General features: G+C 42.3%; 1 protein-coding gene across 1 annotated transcript in view; it reads left to right on the top strand.

Moving 5' to 3' along the window:
- LOC133608239 (centrosomal protein of 89 kDa-like) overlaps positions 1–22,654 on the top strand; it is a 150,462-nt gene that overhangs the window by 36,931 nt on the left and 90,877 nt on the right. Inside the window, exons 12-14 of the mRNA XM_061963443.2 lie at positions 2,595–2,775; positions 8,250–8,417; positions 13,677–13,818. Of these exons, the coding sequence (XP_061819427.1) occupies positions 2,595–2,775; positions 8,250–8,417; positions 13,677–13,818 (491 nt within the window). The remainder of the gene's footprint in view (positions 1–2,594; positions 2,776–8,249; positions 8,418–13,676; positions 13,819–22,654) is intronic.

Raw genomic sequence — 22,654 nt, 5'->3', positions numbered from 1 at the left:
TATAGTCTTACACTTAGATCGGTCACATCTAGTCTTAGACTTAGATTGGTCACATCTAGTCTTAGACTTAGATCGGTCACATCTAGTCTTAGACTTAGATTGGTCACATCTAGTCTTAGTCTTGGATCTAGTCTTAGACTTAGAGTGGTCACATCTATTCTTTGACTTAGATCAGTCACATCTACTCTTAGACTTAGATTGATCACATCTAGTCTTACACTTAGTTCGGTCACATCTAGTCTTAGACTTAGATTAGTCACATATAGTCTTAGTCTTAGATCTAGACTTAGATCGGTCACATCTAGTCTGAGACTTAGATTAGTAACATCTAGTCTTAGACTTAGATCGATCACATCTAGTCTTAGATTTAGATTTGTCACATCTAGTCTTAGACTTAGATCGGTCACATCTAGTCTTACACTTATATTGGTCACATCTAGTCTTAGACTTGGATCGGTCACATCTAGTCTTAGACTTAGATTGGTCACATCTAGTCTTAGACTTAGATTTGTCACATCTGGTCTTAGACTTAGATCAGTCACATCTAGTCTTAGACTTACATCGGTCACATCTAGTCTTAGACTTAGATCGGTCACATCTAGTCTTGGACTTAGATCGGTCACATCTAGTCTTAGATTTAGATCGGTCACATCTAGTCTTAGATTTAGATCGGTTACATCTAGTCTTAGACTTAGATCGATTACATCTAGTCTTACACTTAGATTGGTCACATCTAGTCTTAGACTTAGATCGATCACATCTAGTCTTGGATTTAGATCTGTCACATCTAGTCTTAGACTTAAATCGGTCACATCTAGTCTTAGACTAAGATCGGTCACATCTAGTCTTAGACTTAGATCGGTCACATCTAGTCGTAGACTTAGATTTGTCACATCGAGTCTTAGACTTAGATTTGTCACATCCAGTCGTAGACTTTGATTTGTCACATCTAGTCTTAGACTTAGATTTGTCACATCTAGTCTTAGACTTAGATTGGTTACATCTAGTCTTAGACTTAGATTGGTCTCATCTAGTCTTAGACTTAGATTGGTTACATCTAGTCTTAGGCTTAGATTTGTCACATCTAGTCTTAGACTTAGATTGGTCACATCTAGTCTTACACTTAGATCGATCACATCTCGTCTTAGACTTAGATCGGTCACATCTAGTCTTAGACTTAGATCAGTCACATCTAGTCTTAGACTTAGATCGGTCACATCTAGTCTTACATTTAGATCGGTTACATTTAGTCTTAGATTAAATCGATTACATCTAGTCTTAGACTTAGATCGATTACATCTAGTCTTAGACTTAGATCGGTCACATCTAGTCTTAGACTTAGATCGGTCACATCTAGTCTTACACTTAGTTTGGTCACATCTAGTCTTACACTTAGATTGGTCACATCTAGTCTTAGACTTAGATTGGTCACATCTAGTCTTAGTCTTGGATCTAGTCTTAGACTTAGAGTGGTCACATCTATTCTTTGACTTAGATCAGTCACATCTACTCTTAGACTTAGATTGATCACATCTAGTCTTACTCTTAGATCGGTCACATCTAGTCTTAGACTTAGATTAGTCACATATAGTCTTAGTCTTAGATCTAGACTTAGATCGGTCACATCTAGTCTGAGACTTAGATTAGTAACATCTAGTCTTAGACTTAGATCGATCACATCTAGTCTTAGATTTAGATTTGTCACATCTAGTCTTAGACTTAGATCGGTCACATCTAGTCTTACACTTATATTGGTCACATCTAGTCTTACACTTAGATAGGTCACATCTAGTCTTACCCTTATATTGATCACATCTAGTCTTACACTTAGATAGGTCACATCTAGTCTTAGACTTAGATTGGTCACATCTAGTCTTACCCTTATATTGATCACATCTAGTCTTAGACTTGGATTGGTCACATCTAGTCTAGCGGCTGGTGCCAAAACCGCAAATATTTATAGTCCAACACCAGGAGGGTGTGCCTGGGCAAGGACGGTTTCGCCCTATGGTAGCAAACAAGACAATCCTACTGTCAAAGCCTACGACAGTCGTTGAAGTGTAATTTCCGCTTGTCAGCATTAAAGTATCGTGTGGCAGAACAATCTCTGTGGATCGACTACTACCAGGCCAGAATAGTGAATAAGCATTCCATTCAGTTGTAAACAAATGGCACAGATGGCATTCTGGTCACCTTCTGTGAGCAGAATGTTTCTAACTCTTATTTTTTTGGAGGCTAAATTGCAGAGTCTTATAGGAATGGTTGAAAGGACAGTGTTGTATGTGGGAGACAGGTGGTGTCGCAGACCACCTCCTCTGTTCAGGGGTGGTTGTACAGTGTTGATCTCCCTGAGGTGCAGGTAGACCTGAAGAGTCTGCCCGTCTATACCGTGCTTGTTTTGTTTCCCCAATATATGAATCAGTGCATTCCTTTGTTTATTACATTTTAATATTTTATGTTTTTGAACTCCTCTTGAGGTACAAATGGCTATTGCAGTATTTTATTCCTCCGACCAGGCTTGTTTTTAAATGTGCTCTATATAAACGATCAAACTGAATCATCTTCTCGTTATTTTCTTTCCCCTTGGGCCGCAGTGTCCAAAGTGTCCAAGCAGCTGATGCTGATGGAGGCGGAGAACCAGCGTTTGCAGGAGGAGCTGGACGGGAGCAGGAGGGAGGAGCAGAGCCAGAAGAAGGAGGTGCTCCGTCTGCGAGGCCTCCTCAAGGACGCCGTCGCCTGGGAGGAACACTGCAACATTGCTGGGAGACTCAGGCGGTACGATTTCCAGCTTGTTTTACATGGAATGTCATGCATCTACAATTTGGTGCAGATCTAAATGAGTTTTGATGCCATCCATCCATCCATCCATCTTCTTCCGCTTATCCGAGTTCGGGTCGCGGGGGCAGCAGCCTAAGCAGGGAAGCCCAGACTTCCCTCTCCCCAGCCACTTCGTCCAGCTCCTCCCGGGGGATCCCGAGGCGTTCCCAGGCTAGCCGGGGGACATAGTCTTCCCAACGTGTCCTGGGTCTTCCCCGTGGCCTCCTACCGGTCGGATGTGCCCTAAACACCCCCCGAGGGAGGCGATCGGGTGGCATCCTGACCAGATGCCCGAACCACCTTATCTGGCTCCTCTCGATGTGGAGGAGCAGCGGCTTTACTTTGAGCTCCCCCCGGATGACAGAGCTTCTCACCCTATCTCTAAGGGAGAGCCCTGCCACCCGGCGGAGGAAACTCATTTGGGCCGCTTGTACCCGTGATCTTGTCCTTTTGGTCATAACCCAAAGCTCATGACCATAGGTGAGGATGGGAACGTAGATCGACCGGTAAATTGAGAGCTTTGCCTTCCGGCTCAGCTCCTTCTTCACCACAACGGATCGATACAGCGTCCGCATTACTGAAGACACCGCACCAATCCGCCTGTCGATCTCACCATCCACTCTTCCCTCACTCGTGAACAAGACTCCGAGGTACTTGAACTCCTCCACTTGGGGCAGGGTCTCCTCCCCAACCCGAAGATGGCATTCCACCCTTTTCCGGGCGAAAACCATGGACTCGGACTTGGAGGTGCTGATTCTCATCCCAGTCGCTTCACACTCGGCTGCGAACCGATCCAGCGACAGCTGAAGATCCTGGCCAGATGAAGCCATCAGGACCACATCATCTGCAAAAAGCAGAGACCTAATCCTGCAGCCACCAAACCAGATCCCCTTAACGCCTTGACTGCGCCTAGAAATTCTGTCCATAAAAGTTATGAACAGAATGGGTGACAAAGGGCAGCCTTGGCGGAGTCCAACCCTCACTGGAAACGTGTCCGACTTACTGCCGGCAATGCGGACCAAGCTCTGACACTGATCATACAGGGAGCGGACCGCCACAATCAGACAGTCCCATACCCCATACTCTCTGAGCACTCCCCACAGGACTTCCCGAGGGACACGGTCGAATGCCTTCTCCAAGTCCACAAAACACATGTAGACTGGATGGGCAAACTCCCATGCACCCTCAAGGACCCTGCCGAGAGTATAGAGCTGGTCCACAGTTCCACGACCAGGACGAAAACCACACTGTTCCTCCTGAATCCGAGGTTCGACTATCCGGCGTAGCCTCCTCTCTAGTACACCTGAATAGACCTTACCGGGAAGGCTGAGGAGTGTGATCCCACGATAGTTAGAACACACCCTCCGGTTCCCCTTCTTAAAGAGAGGAACCACCACCCCGGTCTGCCAATCCAGAGGTACCGCCCCCGATGTCCACGCGATGCTGCAGAGTCTTGTCAACCAAGACAGCCCCACAGCATCCAGAGCCTTAAGGAACTCCGGGCGGATCTCATCCACCCCCGGGGCCTTGCCACCGAGGAGCTTTTTAACTACCTCAGCAACCTCAGCCCCAGAAATAGGAGAGCCCACCACAGATTCCCCAGGCACTGCTTCCTCATAGGAAGACGTGTTGGTGGGATTGAGGAGGTCTTCGAAGTATTCCCTCCACCGATCCACAAAATCCGCAGTCGAGGTCAGCAGAACACCATCCTCACCATACACAATGTTGATAGTGCACTGCTTCCCCTTCCTGAGGCGGCGGATGGTGGTCCAGAATCGCTTCGAAGCCGTCCGGAAGTCGTTTTCCATGGCTTCCCCGAACTCCTCCCATGTCCGAGTTTTTGCCTCCGCAACCGCTGAAGCCGCACACCGCTTGGCCTGTCGGTACCTGTCCGCTGCCTCAGGAGTCCTATGAGCCAAAAGAACCCGATAGGACTCCTTCTTCAGCTTGACGGCATCCCTCACCGCCGGTGTCCACCAACGGGTTCTAGGATTACCGCCACGACAGGCACCAACTACCTTGCGGCCACAGCTCCAATCAGCCGCCTCGACAATAGAGGCGCGGAACATGGTCCACTCGGACTCAATGTCCAGCACCTCCCTCGTGACATGTTCAAAGTTCTTCCGGAGGTGGGAATTGAAACTCTCTCTGACAGAGTTTTGATGCCATTCTACATTATGAAACGTCTTTTCCTCCATACCTCCAAAGTTCTCAATGATGAATGTGCAGCGTTTGACTTTTGAGGTCAGTTTTTATAGTGAGGTAGAAAAACGTGTTTTTCAAGGATTTATTATCACAAAAACTTTGTGTTATATATGAGTGCCCGGTGAGAAGACAAAAGCTGTCTTTGAAACCTACCAAGAAGAAGGCTGGTAAAACTCCACTGTGTAAGGGGGAAAGCCACATGAAGGGTTTTCTTGTGTTCTTTCATGTATGGTAATCAACAGAAAGATATTGTTCTAACCCAGGGATGCTCATTACGTCGATCGCGATCTACCGGTCGATCTCGGAGGGTGTGTCAGTCGATCACCAGCCAGGCATTAAAAAAATAGTCCTAAAAATGAGCGATCATAAATCTTCACTATGACGTCACTTCCGTCACTTGATTGACATTCACGGCACCCGAGGGTCTTCTGAGATGACGCTGGCTGCTGCCAGCTCATTAAAATGACCGACTGGAAGGCGAGAAACACTTTATTTCAACAGACTCTGGCGCCGTACCCTGTCGTCAAAACTCCAAAGACCGACTGCACAGTTGCACAATAAAAGCTCTGCTTCATCCTGCCTGCGCTACCAAAATAAGAGTCTCAGAAAGCTGGCGTGCACAAGCTAGCAAGCTACGGAGTTTGCCGACAATGTATTTCTTGTAAAGTGTATACAAAGGAGTACGGAAGCTGGACAAATAAGATGCCAAAAACCAACCACTTTCATGTGGTATTGGACAGAAAGGAGGACTTTTTTTCTCCTCCATTCGAAAATGCGGACGTTTTTAGCACCACTGTCTGATTCCTATCAATGCAAGTCATCAGAATCAGGTAATACACCAACTTATATTCTTGTCTTCATGAAAGAAAGAATCTATATGTGTTAAACATGCTTGTATTATCTTTAACCACCTTTAACTTATTAACAATATTAACTATATGTGTTAAACATGCTTGTATTATCTTTAAACACCTTTAACTTATTAACAATATTAACTATTTGTGTTAAACATGCTTGTATTATTTTTAAACACCTTTAAGTTGTTAACAATATTAACTATATGTGTTAAACATGCTTGTTTTATCTTTAACCACCTTTAAGTTGTTAACAATATTAACTATTTGTGTTAAACATGCTTGTATTATTTTTAACCACCTTTAATTTGTTAACAATATTAACTATATGTGTTAAACATGCTTGTATTATCTTTAACCACCTTTAACTTGTTAACAATATTAACTATATGTATTAAACATACTTGTATTATCATTAAACACCTTTAATTTATTAACAATATTAACTATATGTGTTAAACATGCTTGTATTATTTTTAACCACCTTTAACTTATTAACAATATTAACTATATGTGTTAAACATGCTTGTATTATCTTTAAACACCTTTAAGTTGTTAACAATATTAACTATATGTGTTAAACATGCTTGTTTTATCTTTAAACACCTTTAACTTGTTAACAATATTAACTATTTGTGTTAAACATGCTTGTATTATTTTTAACCACCTTTAATTTGTTAACAATATTAACTATATGTGTTAAACATGCTTGCATTATCTTTAAACACCTTTAAGTTGTTAACAATATTAACTATATGTATTAAACATGCTTGCATTATCATTAAACACCTTTAATGTATTAACAATATTAACTATATGTGTTAAACATGCTTGCATTATCTTTAAACACCTTTAATTTGTTAACAATATTAACTATATGTGTTAAACATGCTTGCATTATCTTTAAACACCTTTAATTTGTTAACAATATTAACTATATGTATTAAACATGCTTGCATTATCATTAAACACCTTTAATGTATTAACAATATTAACTATATGTGTTAAACATGCTTGTTTTATCTTTAAACACCTTTAATTTGTTAACAATATTAACTATATGTGTTAAACATGCTTGCATTATCTTTAAACACCTTTAATTTGTTAACAATATTAACTATATGTGTTAAACATGCTTGCATTATCTTTAAACACCTTTAACTTGTTAACAATATTAACTATATGTATTAAACATGCTTGCATTATCATTAAACACCTTTAATGTATTAACAATATTAACTATATGTGTTAAACATGCTTGCATTATCATTAAACACCTTTAACTTGTTAACAAAAACATATATTTCATCCATCCATCCATTTTCTACTGCTTGTCCCTTTTGGGGTCGCGGGGGGCGCTGGAGCCTATCTCAGCTGCATTCGGGCGGAAGGCGGTGTACACCCTGGACAAGTCGCCACCTCATCGCAGGGCCAACACAGATATACAGACAACATTCACACTCACATTCACACACTAGGGCCAAAAAAAAAAAAAAATATATATATATATATATATATATATATATATATGTATATGTATACATATATATATATACACACATACAGTATATATGTATACATACTACGAACAATGGGAGACTGGGCTTTCTGATCCGCCGCTTCCAGTCTGTGGAACGCTCTCCCTGACCACCTGAGGGTACCACAGACTGTGGATGCTTTTAAAAAATGCTTAAAAACCCTTCTTTTTATAAAAAGCCTTTTTTAAGATGTATGCATACTAGTTTTAGCTATTTGGCTGTTCCAGTTTTTATTTTTATTTATTTTTTTATTATCTTTTTATTTTTTTAAATTTTATAAATAAGTAAATATAAATGATATATATGAATGAGGTAGATCCCCACGACTTGATCAATTGAAAAGTAGCTCGCCTGCAGAAAAAGTGTGAGCACCCGTGTTCTAACCCAGGGACTTCAAAGTGGAGAGAAGACAGGATCTGCCCAATTTCCAGACGACCTCTTTTTGAACCTCCTTTTTGAACTGGTTTACCAACGTCTTTTTTGAACTATTTTACGACCTCTCCTGTTTAACTGTCCGGTAACCAAAGGCAACGCTGTTTACGACCCACTTCCCTCTGGAAGCAGTGTGGTCGGAGAATGTCAAATAAAGAAGGAGGAGTACAATCTTTTGCCAGAGCGTGCTGAGATATTGTACAAGGGTACAGTGTACAGGCGACTCTCCTCAATATTGAGTCCAAATTGAATTCTGTCTCTGTTTAATTCTTTGCCTCTTGTCTTGTTTAATAGATGCCATCAGTGTTTGAACCTGACAACCCGTGTCATTAGAAAGATGCAGATCTTGTGTTTTCAGTCAGGACGATGACATTTTACCCTCACGTGTCCTCTGGGCCCCCAGGCAGCTCGAGCAGGAGCAGAGCAGGAACGTGGAGGAGCTGGAGGAGGTGCGCCTCCAAGCGTCCGGCCTGCAGGTGCACAACCGCAGTCTTTTGGCGGACAACGCCAAGCTGACGGCTGATGTGCAGAGAATGGAGGCGGAGCTGGAGCTGAGCAGACAAGCCAACAGGTACCATGAGTCCATGGACCAAGCACGTCTAGTGGAACGTCCATTTATGAATTGGTTCTTGAACATGGTCCATAAATGGAAAGGAGTGAAGCAAATTCCTTCATAAGAAACAATGTAAATACCAATTAATTGGTTCCAGCCTCGACAAAGGTTCATATTTTAGTGAAGGTTTCTGCACTTTGAGCGCAATAACAAGTTCTTTGGGGCGGCCGTGTCAGCAACTTGGAGCAGTTTCAGTACCGCTCCCGCCATCCTAGTCACTGCCGTTGTGTCCTTGGGCAAGACACTTTACCCACGCTGGTTCAATTTGTAGATAATGGCTTTCACTATTTAAAGCGCTTTGAGTTTCAACCAAAAAGCGCGTATAAATATACAGGTAAAAGCCAGTAAATTAGAATATTTTGAAAAACTTGATTTATTTCAGTAATTGCATTCAAAAGGTGTAACTTGTACATTATATTTATTCATTGCACACAGACTGATGCATTCAAATGTTTATTTCATTTAATTTTGATGATTTGAAGTGGCAACAAATGAAAATCCAAAATTCCGTGTGTAACAAAATTAGAATATTACTTAAGGCTAATACAAAAAAGGGATTTTTAGAAATGTTGGCCAACTGAAAAGTATGAAAATGAAAAATATGAGCATGTACAATACTCAATACTTGGTTGGAGCTCCTTTTGCCTCAATTACTGCGTTAATGCGGCGTGGCATGGAGTCGATGAGTTTCTGGCACTGCTCAGGTGTTATGAGAGCCCAGGTTGCTCTGATAGTGGCCTTCAACTCTTCTGCGTTTTTGGGTCTGGCATTCTGCATCTTCCTTTTCACAATACCCCACAGATTTTCTATGGGGCTAAGGTCAGGGGAGTTGGCGGGCCAATTTAGAACAGAAATACCATGGTCCGTAAACCAGGCACGGGTAGATTTTGCGCTGTGTGCAGGCGCCAAGTCCTGTTGGAACTTGAAATCTCCATAGAGCAGGTCAGCAGCAGGAAGCATGAAGTGCTCTAAAACTTGCTGGTAGACGGCTGCGTTGACCCTGGATCTCAGGAAACAGAGTGGACCGACACCAGCAGATGACATGGCACCCCAAACCATCACTGATGGTGGAAACTTTACACTAGACTTCAGGCAACGTGGATCCTGTGCCTCTCCTGTCTTCCTCCAGACTCTGGGACCTCGATTTCCAAAGGAAATGCAAAATGTGCATGGTTGGGTGATGGTTTGGGGTGCCATGTCATCTGCTGGTGTCGGTCCACTCTGTTTCCTGAGATCCAGGGTCAACGCAGCCGTCTACCAGCAAGTTTTAGAGCACTTCATGCTTCCTGCTGCTGACCTGCTCTATGGAGATGGAGATTTCAAGTTCCAACAGGACTTGGCGCCTGCACACAGCGCAAAATCTACCCGTGCCTGGTTTACGGACCATGGTATTTCTGTTCTAAATTGGCCCGCCAACTCCCCTGACCTTAGCCCCATAGAAAATCTGTGGGGTATTGTGAAAAGGAAGATGCAGAATGCCAGACCCAAAAACGCAGAAGAGTTGAAGGCCACTATCAGAGCAACCTGGGCTCTCATAACACCTGAGCAGTGCCAGAAACTCATGGACTCCATGCCACGCCGCATTAACGCAGTAATTGAGGCAAAAGGAGCTCCAACCAAGTATTGAGTATTGTACATGCTCATATTTTTCATTTTCATACTTTTCAGTTGGCCAACATTTCTAAAAATCCCTTTTTTGTATTAGCCTTAAGTAATATTCTAATTTTGTGACACACGGAATTTTGGATTTTCATTTGTTGCCACTTCAAATCATCAAAATTAAATGAAATAAACATTTGAATGCATCAGTCTGTGTGCAATGAATAAATATAATGTACAAGTTACACCTTTTGAATGCAATTACTGAAATAAATCAAGTTTTTCAAAATATTCTAATTTACTGGCTTTTACCTGTATAATTGTTTATATAGTATATAAATTGGTACAAAGGTTTAACACACGTATAAGGATATTTCACATGCCTGTACTGTGTATATAATTGAACAGTGTTCATATTGTGTATAATGTGTATTTATAATATGTTGTACAAAAGACATTTCATAATTTTCGGAAGTTCATCTTGTACTTGACATTGTTTATAGGGTTTGGCGCTATAAGTGTTCAACTTCAGCCTAAACCCTTTCGGTCTGCAACATTTTCATTTTCAATCTATGAATGTACAACTGTTTGTTTATTTTGTTGACCATTGACCGAAGAATAAAACTTTACTATATAAAACAATCCAAAACAACAACTATAATTTGCAATTCCGGTCGGAATTGCGTGTGAATGCCCTATGTGGGCGAACCACCGATACACGTGAGTGGATGTTAAATACTTGAATGTCCAGGGTGAGTGGAGTGTGTGGATGTTGGAACGGTTCAAATCAGTTGAGAAATGTGGGATATGACATACTTGCCAACCCTCCCGGATTTTCCGGGAGACTCCCGAAATTCAGCGCCTCTCCCGAAAACCTCCCGGGACAAATTTTCTCCCGAAAATCTCCCGAAATTCAGGCGGACCTTAGTGACGTGTTGACTGTCAACAGTTGACAGCCTGTTGTACATGCACATGTGACCCACCCATAATGTGTCACATTTTTGTGTTGATTTATTTAGTTTATTTTGTGGTTTGAATTCGTTTTTAGAGCTGTCATTACACATTTATCAGTATTCACATTGGTCAGTAGGGGGCAGTAGGGCGTTTCTTCCCAATTGAATGCTATCACCTGCAGACCGGAAGTGTCTTGTCATTCTGATGAGAGCGACCAGTCTGTGAACAATTGAAACGTCCTGTGTGCTTTTTCCTCCTGTATAACAGGTTAGTTTTGGTGAATCAACTCACTGAATAATATCCATGTGATCTTTATAAGTTTAAGTACACATTCTGATGGTGGAGCCTAACTCTAAAGTGTTTGTGAGTTGTAGTTTGTATTTGAGAATGAATCCAGTGCACAGCTGCAGTAATCAATACAAAATGGCGACATGAGTACGCAATGTTTATATAGGAACTTCTGATCCTAATTCAGACTCCCAAATTAGAGCTCCCGTTTTCTTATTGATTTTATAATGTATATTTGTATAATGTGTGTGTTCTGAAATAGTGACAGAGAATAGAACAAGGATGGACAATTCAACCCTTAACTCAGTGGTTCTCAAACTTTTTTTGTCATCCCCCACTTTGGACAAGGGGGAGTTTTCAAGCCCCACCTGCCCCCATCGCCCCAACAGAGCGCTAATGCCAAGCTTTAACATTTTCAAATTTATTGAACATCAAGGTGTATACATTCGAACTCAATAACATAAAATAACATTAAGTTCAATAATAAATAAAATAACTGTGCAGCTGTGCTATAACTTGCATCAAGTTCAATAATAAATAAAATAACTTCCATCAAGTTCAATAATAAATAAAACAAAAGTGTTATAACTTGCATCAAGTTCAATAATAAATCAAAAACAGTGTTATAACTTGCATCACGTTCAATAATAAAAATAAAAAAAACTGTTATAACTTGCATCAAGTTCAATAATAAATCAAAAAAAGTGTTATAACTTGCACCACGTTCAATAATAAATCTAAAAAAGTGTTATAACTTGCATCAAGTTCAATAATAAATCAAATAAAAGTGTTATAACTTGCATCAAGTTCAATAATAAATCAAATAAAAGTGTTATAACTTGCATCAAGTTCAATAATAAATCAAAAAAAGTGTTATAACTTGCATCAAGTTCAATAATAAATCAAAAAAGTGTTATTACTTGCATCAAGTTCAATAATAAATCAAAAAGTGTTATAACTTGCATCACGTTCAATAATAAATCAAAAAAAGTGTTATAACTTGCATCAAGTTCAATAATAAATCAAATAACTTGCATCAAGTTCAATAATAAATCAAAAAAAGTGTTATAACTTGCATCAAGTTCAATAATAAATCAAACAAAAGTGTTATAACTTGCATCAAGTTCCATAATAAATCAGAAAAAGTGTTATAACTTGCATCAAGTTCAATAATAAATCAAAAAAAGTGTTATAACTTGCATCAAGTTCAATAATAAATAAAACAAAAGTGTTATAACTTGCATCAAGTTCAATAATAAATCAGAAAAAGTGTTACTGTTGCTATATCTGTCAAACTTTCGCTCGTACCGAGAAATATAAAGCCTACAGTAAAAATAAGTACCGGTAATTTCCATTTATTTATATAGCGGATTTCACAGACAGAATCACAAAGTGATTTACAGTGTGTATAGAAAATGAAAGCATAGTAAAAAAAAAAATAATCTAAGAATATAATAATTAAAAAAAAATTTTTTTAAGTGAAATTTCCTCCCGTTCCTCGCGCCCCACCTGTCATGTCTCTATTCCCCACCAGTGGGGCGCGCCCCACACTTTGAGAAACACTGCCTTAACTCAACAATGAGTAGAGGAGTGTTATGTGTGTGTATATGTGTAAATAAATGAACACTGAAATTCAAGTATTTCTTTTATTTATTTATATATATATATATATATATATATATATATATATATATATATATATATAATTAAAAAAAAAATATATATATAGCTAGAATTCACTGAAAGTCAAGTATTTCTTATATATATATATATATATATATATATGTATATATATATATATATCTTAACCACGCCCCCCGCCCCCCAGCCCCCACCTCCCGAAATCGGAAGTCTAAAGGTTGGCAAGTATGGGATATGAAGATGTTTGTATATTGTCCATTCATTTTCAATGGAGGGAAATTCCGGGAATTTGGGGAAAGGGAAAACATGTTTTGTCTTCAAGATATTGGAAGAGTAGTGTAGGGTCGAAAGGTTCCGAATCGGTCAAAAAGTGGCGCAAAATTTTGATAATTCTTGGCATTGTAGAACTATGAATGCGTCCATGCATTTGAATGGGTATTTCCGGAAAATCTGGAATTTGTGGAAAGGGAAAACATGTTTTGCCTTCAAGATCTTGGAATAGTAGTGTGTGTGTGGGCAGTTAAAAGGTCCGAATCGGGTAAAAAGTGGAGCAAAATTTTGAAGAAGACAAGTTTGACACTGACTACTTTAAAGCCGATATAAAAATGCCTCCTGACAAAATACGCCGTCATAATGATAAATATATACTGTCAAAGTGACGCCATCCATATTCTTCTCTTCCTGCTTGGCATTTGGTTGGTTTTACTCTCACAAATGACCCATTCCCAATTCCAGGAAGGCGGAGAAGAAGCTGAGCGCACTGAAGCACCAGAAGGACGAGTGTGCGCTGAAAGAGGAGAAGACCAGGAATTACCTGGAATCTGTCCTGGCTGTGGCCGACGGGATCTCCCAGGAGCGAGACCAGCTACTACACATGGTACATGAACACACCCTAGCTGAGGTACACCTAGCTGTGTGGTCAGTCCAGTATGACGCTCGGAGCTGGTGTGTCCCAGTTCACTGAAGATCCAGACTCTTTGACTCCCCCCCATATAAACACACATATATGAGTTGGGAAATTGTTTCCATATGAGTTGGGAAATTGTGTTAGATGTAAATATAAACGGAATACAATGATTTGCAAATCCTTTTCAAGCCATATTCAGTTGAATATGCTACAAAGACAACATATTTGATGTTCAAACTCATAAACTTTATTTTTTTTTTGCAAATAATAATTAATCATCGGTGAGGGATGCCGTCAAGCTGAAGAAGGAGTCCTATCGGGTTCTTTTGGCTCATAGGACTCCTGAGGCAGCGGACAGGTACCGACAGGCCAAGCGGTCTGCGACTTCAGCGGTCGCAGAGGCAAAAACCCGGACATGGGAGGAGTTCGGGGAAGCCATGGAAAACGACTTCCGGACGTCTTCGAAGCAATTCTGGACCACCATCCGCCGCCTCAGGAGGGGGGAAGCAGTGCACTATCAACACCGTGTATGGCGGGGATGGTGCTCTGCTGACCTCGACTGCGGATGTTGTGGATCGGTGGAGGGAATACTTCGAAGACCTCCTCAATCCTACCAGCACGTCTTCCTATGAGGAAGCAGGGCCTGTGGAATCTGAGGTGGGCTCTCCTATTTCTGGGGCTGAGGTTGCCGAGGTAGTTAAAAAGCTCCTCGGTGGCAAGGCCCCGGGGGTGGATGAGATCCGCCCGGAGTTCCTTAAGGCTCTGGATGTTGTGGGGCTGTCTTGGTTGACAAGACTCTGCAACATCGCGTGGACATCGGGGGCGGTACCTCTGGATTGGCAGACCGGGGTGGTGGTTCCTCTCTTTAAGAAGGGGAACCGGAGGGTGTGTTCCAACTATCGTGGGATCACACTCCTCAGCCTTCCCGGTAAGGTCTATTCAGGTGTACTGGAGAGGAGGCTACGCCGGATAGTCGAACCTCGGATTCAGGAGGAACAGTGTGGTTTTCGTCCTGGTCGTGGAACTGTGGACCAGCTCTATACTCTCGGCAGGGTCCTTGAGGGTGCATGGGAGTTTGCCCAACCAGTCTACATGTGCTTTGTGGACTTGGAGAAGGCATTCGACCGTGTACCCCGGGAAGTCCTGTGGAGAGTGCTCAGAGAGTATGGGGTAACGGACTGTCTTATTGTGGCAGTTCGCTCCCTGTATGATCAGTGTCAGAGCTTGGTCCGCATTGCCGGCAGTAAGTCGGACACGTTTCCAGTGAGGGTTGGACTCCGCCAAGGCTGCCCTTTGTCACCGATTCTGTTCATAACCTTTATGGACAGAATTTCTAGGCGCAGTCAGGGCGTTGAGGGGATCTGGTTTGGTGGCTGCAGGATTAGGTCTCTGCTATTTGCAGATGATGTGGTCCTGATGGCTTCCTCCGGCCAGGATCTTCAGCTCTCACTGGATCGGTTCGCAGCCGAGTGTGAAGCGACTGGGATGGGAATCAGCACCTCCAAGTCCAAGTCCATGGTTCTCTCCCGGAAAAGGGTGGAGTGCCATCTCCGGGTTGGGGAGGAGATCTTGCCCCAAGTGGAGGAGTTCAAGTACCTCGGAGTCTTGTTCACGAGTGGGGGAAGAGTGGATCGTGAGATCGATAGGCGGATCGGTGCGGCGTCTTCAGTAATGCGGACGCTGTATCGATCCGTTGTGGTGAAGAAGGAGCTGAGCCGGAAGGCAAACTCTCAATTTACCGGTCGATCTACGTTCCCATCCTCACCTATGGTCATGAGCTTTGGGTCATGACCGAAAGGACAAGATCACGGGTACAAGCGGCCGAAATGAGTTTCCTCCGCCGAGTGGCGGGTCTCTCCCTTAGAGATAGGGTGAGAAGCTCTGTCATTCGGGGGGAGCTCAAAGTAAAGCCGCTGCTCCTCCACATCGAGAGGAGCCAGATGAGGTGGTTCAGGCATCTGGTCAGGATGCCACCCGAACGCCTCCCTAGGAAGGTGTTTCGGGCACGTCCGACCGGTAGGAGGCCACGGGGAAGACCCAGGACACGCTGGGAAGATTATCTCTCCCGGCTGGCCTGGGAACGCCTCGGGATCCCCCGGGAGGAGCTGGACGAAGTGGCTGGGGAGAGGGAAGTCTGGGCTTCCCTGCTTAAACTGCTGCCCCCGCGACCCGACCTCGGATAAGCGGAAGAAGATGGATGGATGGATGGATAATAATTAACTTAGAATTTCATGGCTGCAACACGTGCCAGAGTAGTTGGGAAAGGGCATGTTCACCACTGTGTTACATCACCCTTTCTTTTAACAACACTCAATAAACGATTGGGAACTGAGGAAACTAATTGTTGAAGCTTTGAAAGTGGAATTCTTTCCCATTCTTGTTTTATGTAGAGCTTCAGTCGTTCAACAGTCCGGGGTCTCCGCTGTCGTATTTTACGCTTCATAATGCGCCACACATTTTCGATGGGAGACAGGTCTGGACTGCAGGTGGGCTAGGAAAGTACTGTTGCGTTTTGGACCAGTTGTTCCTCCCAGGGAATTCAAGTCACAAGTCGCCCCCAAGCTCTTTACGACACTTAAAGCTGAGTTGAAAAAACCACCAGAGACAGAATAGGTATTTTGTAATATATTGGCAAAGCTTTGCTGATATATTGATTGAGACCAGTCCAGCATAGAACATTCTATCGCGCCGCCAAAATGGTCTGTCTTCCCAACCCCAAAACCATCTCTCTTGTCCCCTCTCTGTAGACAAAACAAATGCTAGTCAAAACACATTCCAAAGAACTCAAGGTTAACACACACAGTTTACTTGCAGAGAAACAGAAAGAGAATAAATGGAAAACACGAGCTGTTTTCAAATATGACTATGAAATAAAAGAAGTACAACTTAAATTCGGATATATGTAAATATCTTCCTCCGACAGTACCCGCACTCTTTTTTTTACAAAGCCACGCTGTTGTAACACGTGCTGAATGTGGCTTGGCATTGTCTTGCTGAAAAAAGCAGGGGCGTCCATGAAAAAGACGGCGCTTAGATGGCAACATATGTTGTTCCAAAACCTGTATGTACCTTTCAGCATTAATGGTGCCTTCACAGATGTGTAAGTTACCCATGCCTTGGCCACTAATGCACCCCCATACCATCACACATGCTGGCTTTTCAACTTTGCGTCGATAACAGTCTGGATGGTTCGCTTCCCCTTTGGTCCGGATGACACGATGTCGAATATTTCCAAAAACAATTTGAAATGTGGACTCGTCAGACCACACATGAGTCCATCTTAGATGATCTCGGGCCCAGAGAAGCCGGCGGCGTTTCTGGGTGTTGTTGATAAATGGCTTTGGCTTTGCGTAGTAGAGCTTTAACTTGCACTTACAGATGTAGCGACCAACTGTATTTAGTGACAGTGGTTTTCTGAAGTGTTCCTGAGCCCATGTGGTGATATCCTTAAGAGATTGATGTCGGTTTTTGATACAGTGCCGTCTGAGGGATGGAAGGTCACGGTCATTCAATGTTGGTTTCCGGCCATGCCGCTTACGTGGAGTGATTTCTCCAGATTCTCTGAACCTTTTGATGATATTATGGAGCGTAGATGTTGAAATCCCTAAATTTCTTGCAATTGCACTTTGAGAAACGTTGTTCTTAAACTGTTTGACTATTTGCTCACGCAGTTGTGGACAAAGGGGTGTACCTCGCCCCGTCCTTTCTTGTGAAAGACTGAGCATTTTTTGGGAAGCTGTTTTTATACCCAATCATGGCACCCACCTGTTCCCAATTAGCCTGCACACCTGTGGGATGTTCCAAATAAGTGTTTGATGAGCATTCCTCAACTTTATCAGTATTTATTGCCACCTTTCCCAACTTCTTTGTCACGTTTTTGCTGGCATCAAATTCTAAAGTTAATAATTATTTGCAAAAAAAAAAAATGTTTATCAGTTTGAACATCAAATATGTTGTCTTTGTAGCATATTCAACTGAATATGGGTTGAAAATGATTTGCAAATAATTGTATTCCGTTTATATTTACAGCTTACACAATTTCCCAACTCATATGGAAACGGGGTTTGTATATATTATTATAATATTATATATATGTAGATATGTATATGTAAGTTTATACATATAAACATACATACACACATTGTTATGAAGGTGTCTGTTACTACATTATATATATATTGTCATGACTTGGTCCGGGGTGTTTGCTTTTCCGGGATGCAACGGAAAGTTGGCTCGGGCGAGACGGGAATGAAGGTACATTTTTATTTAACACTATAACTACAAAACAAGGAAGTAAACAAAAGGCGCGCACAATGGCGGAGAACAAACTATGAAAAACAAAAAGACTATAAACATGGAACAAAAACTTACTTTGGCATGGGACATGAAGCAGGATCTAAGAGGATGAAGAGTGTGTAGAGCATAATTGTGGGGATGTCACCAGAAAGACAAACTGAAAAACAATGAACTTAAATACTACAGACATGATTAACGAAAACAGGTGCGTGACTCAAAACGTGAAACAGGTGCGTGACGTGACAGGTGAAAACTAATGGGTTGCTATGGTGACAAACAAGAGTGCACAGTGAGTCCAAACGTGGAACAGGTGAAACTAATGGGTAATCATGGAAACAAGACAAGGGAGTGAAAAGCCAGAAATTAAAGAGTCCAATAACTAAAACAAAACATGACTAAAACAAAACATGATCACACAGACATGACATATACAGGTAAAAGCCAGTAAATTAGAATATTTTGAAAAACTTGATTTATTTCAGTAATTGCATTCAAAAGGTGTAACTTGTACATTATATTTATTCATTGCACACAGACTGATGCATTCAAATGTTTATTTCATTTAATTTTGATGATTTGAAGTGGCAACAAATGAAAATCCAAAATTCCGTGTGTCACAAAATTAGAATATTACTTAAGGCTAATACAAAAAAGGGATTTTTAGAAATGTTGGCCAACTGAAAAGTATGAAAATGAAAAATATGAGCATGTACAATACTCAATACTTGGTTGGAGCTCCTTTTGCCTCAATTACTGCGTTAATGCGGCGTGGCATGGAGTCCATGAGTTTCTGGCACTGCTCAGGTGTTATGAGAGCCCAGGTTGCTCTGATAGTGGCCTTCAACTCTTCTGCGTTTTTGGGTCTGGCATTCTGCATCTTCCTTTTCACAATACCCCACAGATTTTCTATGGGGCTAAGGTCAGGGGAGTTGGCGGGCCAATTTAGAACAGAAATACCATGGTCCGTAAACCAGGCACGGGTAGATTTTGCGCTGTGTGCAGGCGCCAAGTCCTGTTGGAACTTGAAATCTCCATCTCCATAGAGCAGGTCAGCAGCAGGAAGCATGAAGTGCTCTAAAACTTGCTGGTAGACGGCTGCGTTGACCCTGGATCTCAGGAAACAGAGTGGACCGACACCAGCAGATGACATGGCACCCCAAACCATCACTGATGGTGGAAACTTTACACTAGACTTCAGGCAACGTGGATCCTGTGCCTCTCCTGTCTTCCTCCAGACTCTGGGACCTCGATTTCCGAAGGAAATGCAAAATTTGCATGGTTGGGTGATGGTTTGGGGTGCCATGTCATCTGCTGGTGTCGGTCCACTCTGTTTCCTGAGATCCAGGGTCAACGCAGCCGTCTACCAGCAAGTTTTAGAGCACTTCATGCTTCCTGCTGCTGACCTGCTCTATGGAGATGGAGATTTCAAGTTCCAACAGGACTTGGCGCCTGCACACAGCGCAAAATCTACCCGTGCCTGGTTTACGGACCATGGTATTTCTGTTCTAAATTGGCCCGCCAACTCCCCTGACCTTAGCCCCATAGAAAATCTGTGGGGTATTGTGAAAAGGAAGATGCAGAATGCCAGACCCAAAAACGCAGAAGAGTTGAAGGCCACTATCAGAGCAACCTGGGCTCTCATAACACCTGAGCAGTGCCAGAAACTCATCGACTCCATGCCACGCCGCATTAACGCAGTAATTGAGGCAAAAGGAGCTCCAACCAAGTATTGAGTATTGTACATGCTCATATTTTTCATTGTCATACTTTTCAGTTGGCCAACATTTCTAAAAATCCCTTTTTTGTATTAGCCTTAAGTAATATTCTAATTTTGTGACACACAGAATTTTGGATTTTCATTTGTTGCCACTTCAAATCATCAAAATTAAATGAAATAAACATTTGAATGCATCAGTCTGTGTGCAATGAATAAATATAATGTACAAGTTACACCTTTTGAATGCAATTACTGAAATAAATCAAGTTTTTCCAAAATATTCTAATTTACTCGCTTTTACCTGTATATATACCTGCAGTGTGTATACAAAACATTGATGGAGGGTTTTGAAGTTGTTTTAGAGACTTTGAAAGCTACAACAAGCGATATTTATCTTTAAAATCATAAAATACATTTGTTTTTGTCTGTCATTTTGATTGTGAACAATAGGTAATATAAAACTGCTTAACTTTTGTGCAAACAGCTTTAATGTTTGACGACATTTAAACAAGTAATCTGCTCTTTCTCTCATCTCTGTATGCTGTCGTATTGAAACCATTTTCAGGACTTGCAAAGGTCTTTGGTTGAATTGTGACAAAGTAGCAGCACATTTTAAGTACCGTATTTTCCGCACTATTAGCCGCACCTAAAAACCACAAATTTACTCAAAAGCTGACAGTGCGGCTTTTAACCCGGTGCGCTTTATATATGGATTAATATTAAGATTCATTTTCATAAAGTTTCGGTCTCGCAACTACGGTAAACAGCCGCCATCTTTTTTCCCCGTAGAAGAGGAAGTGCTTCTTCTTCTACGCAAGCAACCGCCAAGGTAAGCACCCGCCCCCATAGAACAGGAAGCGCTTCTTCTTCTACTGTAAGCAACCACCCGCCCGCGTAGAAGAAGAAAAAGCGCGCGGATATTACCGTACGTTTCATTTCCTTTGTGTGTTTACATCTGTAAAGACCACAAAATGGCTCCTACTAAACGACAGGGATCCGGTTCATGAAAAGACGCAATCTCTCCATCTGCACACGGACTACTATTTCACAGCAACTGCCTAAAGACTTTCAAGAAAAGCTGGCTACTTTCCGTGCATATTGTAAAAACAAGATAGCTGAAAAAAAGATCCGGCCAGAGAACATTATCAACATGGACGAGGTTCCACTGACTTTTGATATTCCTGTGAACCGCACTGTGGATACAACGGGAGCACGTACGGTGAATATTCGCACCACAGGGAATGAGAAGTCGTCCTTCACTGTGGTTCTAGCTTGCCGTGCTAATGGCCAGAAACTTCCACCCATGGTGATATTCAAAAGGAAGACCTTGCCAAAAGAGACCTTTCCAGCCGGCGTCATCATAAAAGCTAACTCGAAGGGATGGATGGATGAAGATGAGCGAGTGGTTAAGGTAAGTTTAAGTTTACGCGAAGAGGCCGGGTGGCTTTTTTCACGCAGCTCCGTCCATGTTGATATACGACTCCATGCACGCCCACATCACGCTGGTTTTTAATATATTATTAAAGTTTGACTGACCTATTTGACTGTTTTTTTGACATTCCTTTAGCGCAGTTAGATGCGGCTTACAACACCGGGCGGCTTATAGGTGGACAAAGTTTTGAAATATGCCGTTCATTGAAGGCGCGGCTTATAACCCAGGGCGCCTTATGGTGCGGAAAATACGGTAGACTTTGGACTTAGGACGGCCTTCACTGTGTTGTCTGCCTTCAAATGCAGGACAAAAGCCCAGTCCTGATGAGACTTGTGAATGGAAGATTTATAGCCTGACAAGGTTTCACAGTGTTAAAACGTGCAATGATTTATGACAATGGCTGTGCAAAGGTGCCGCTCAGAGTGCCGAGTAAACGTTTTGCAATCATAGCTAAGGTCTCGGAGACGGTTCTGAATCGGCAATGAGTGCTCCTTGTTCGCCTGCAGGCCAGCGGCGAGGACGCCTTCGCCCACTCACAGCAAGACTGACTTGATTTTTGGAGCACACTTGTACAAAGCATTTGACTTGCTAAGCAGCGCTGAGATGAGACGTGCTGGCATTGAGTCAGGGCGAGGAGTGACTGATTGTTGATCATGGGAAGAAGAAGCTGTTAGAAACATGTCAACATGGTGAAGTTAGTGCATCCTAATGGCATCAGTTAGATGGAGCGTGTCTGGCAAATGTCAACACATTCAGACTGTTTGAGCCAGCTGCAGCCTGTCATGTGTAGAAGGTCAGACTGGCCGGGGTGGGACCGCGATAAGAGGCCATTTGTGTCATATATATTCATATTGTGTCTTTGTTTTGGGTGGAAGCTCGATGTGGTTTCTGTTAACTTAGGAAAGTTCATTGACAGTCATGATTTAGTCAATTTAATTATAGTACCGTATTTTCCGCACCATAAGGCGCCCCGGGTTATAAGCCGCGCCTTCAATGAACGGCATATTTCAAAACTTTGTCCACCTATAAGCCGCCCCGTGTTATAAGCCGCATCTAACTGCGCTAAAGGAATGTCAAAAAAACAGTCAAATAGGTCAGTCAAACTTTAATAATATATTAAAAACCAGCGTGATGTGGGCGCGCATGGAGTCGTATATCAACATGGACGGAGCTGCGTGAAAAAAGCCACCCGGCCTCTTCGCGTAAACTTACCTTAACCACTCGCTCATCTTTTCTTCATCCATCCATCCCTTCGAGTTAGCTTTTATGATGACGCCGGCTGGAAAGGTCTCTTTTGGCAAGGTCTTCCTTTTGAATATCACCATGGGTGGAAGTTTCTGGCCATTAGCATGGCAAGCTAG

Source organism: Nerophis lumbriciformis, linkage group LG06, assembly GCF_033978685.3.
Source record: "Nerophis lumbriciformis linkage group LG06, RoL_Nlum_v2.1, whole genome shotgun sequence".
Classification (NCBI taxonomy): Eukaryota; Metazoa; Chordata; class Actinopteri; order Syngnathiformes; family Syngnathidae; genus Nerophis; species Nerophis lumbriciformis.
This window is presented reverse-complemented; position numbering and strand designations above follow the sequence as displayed.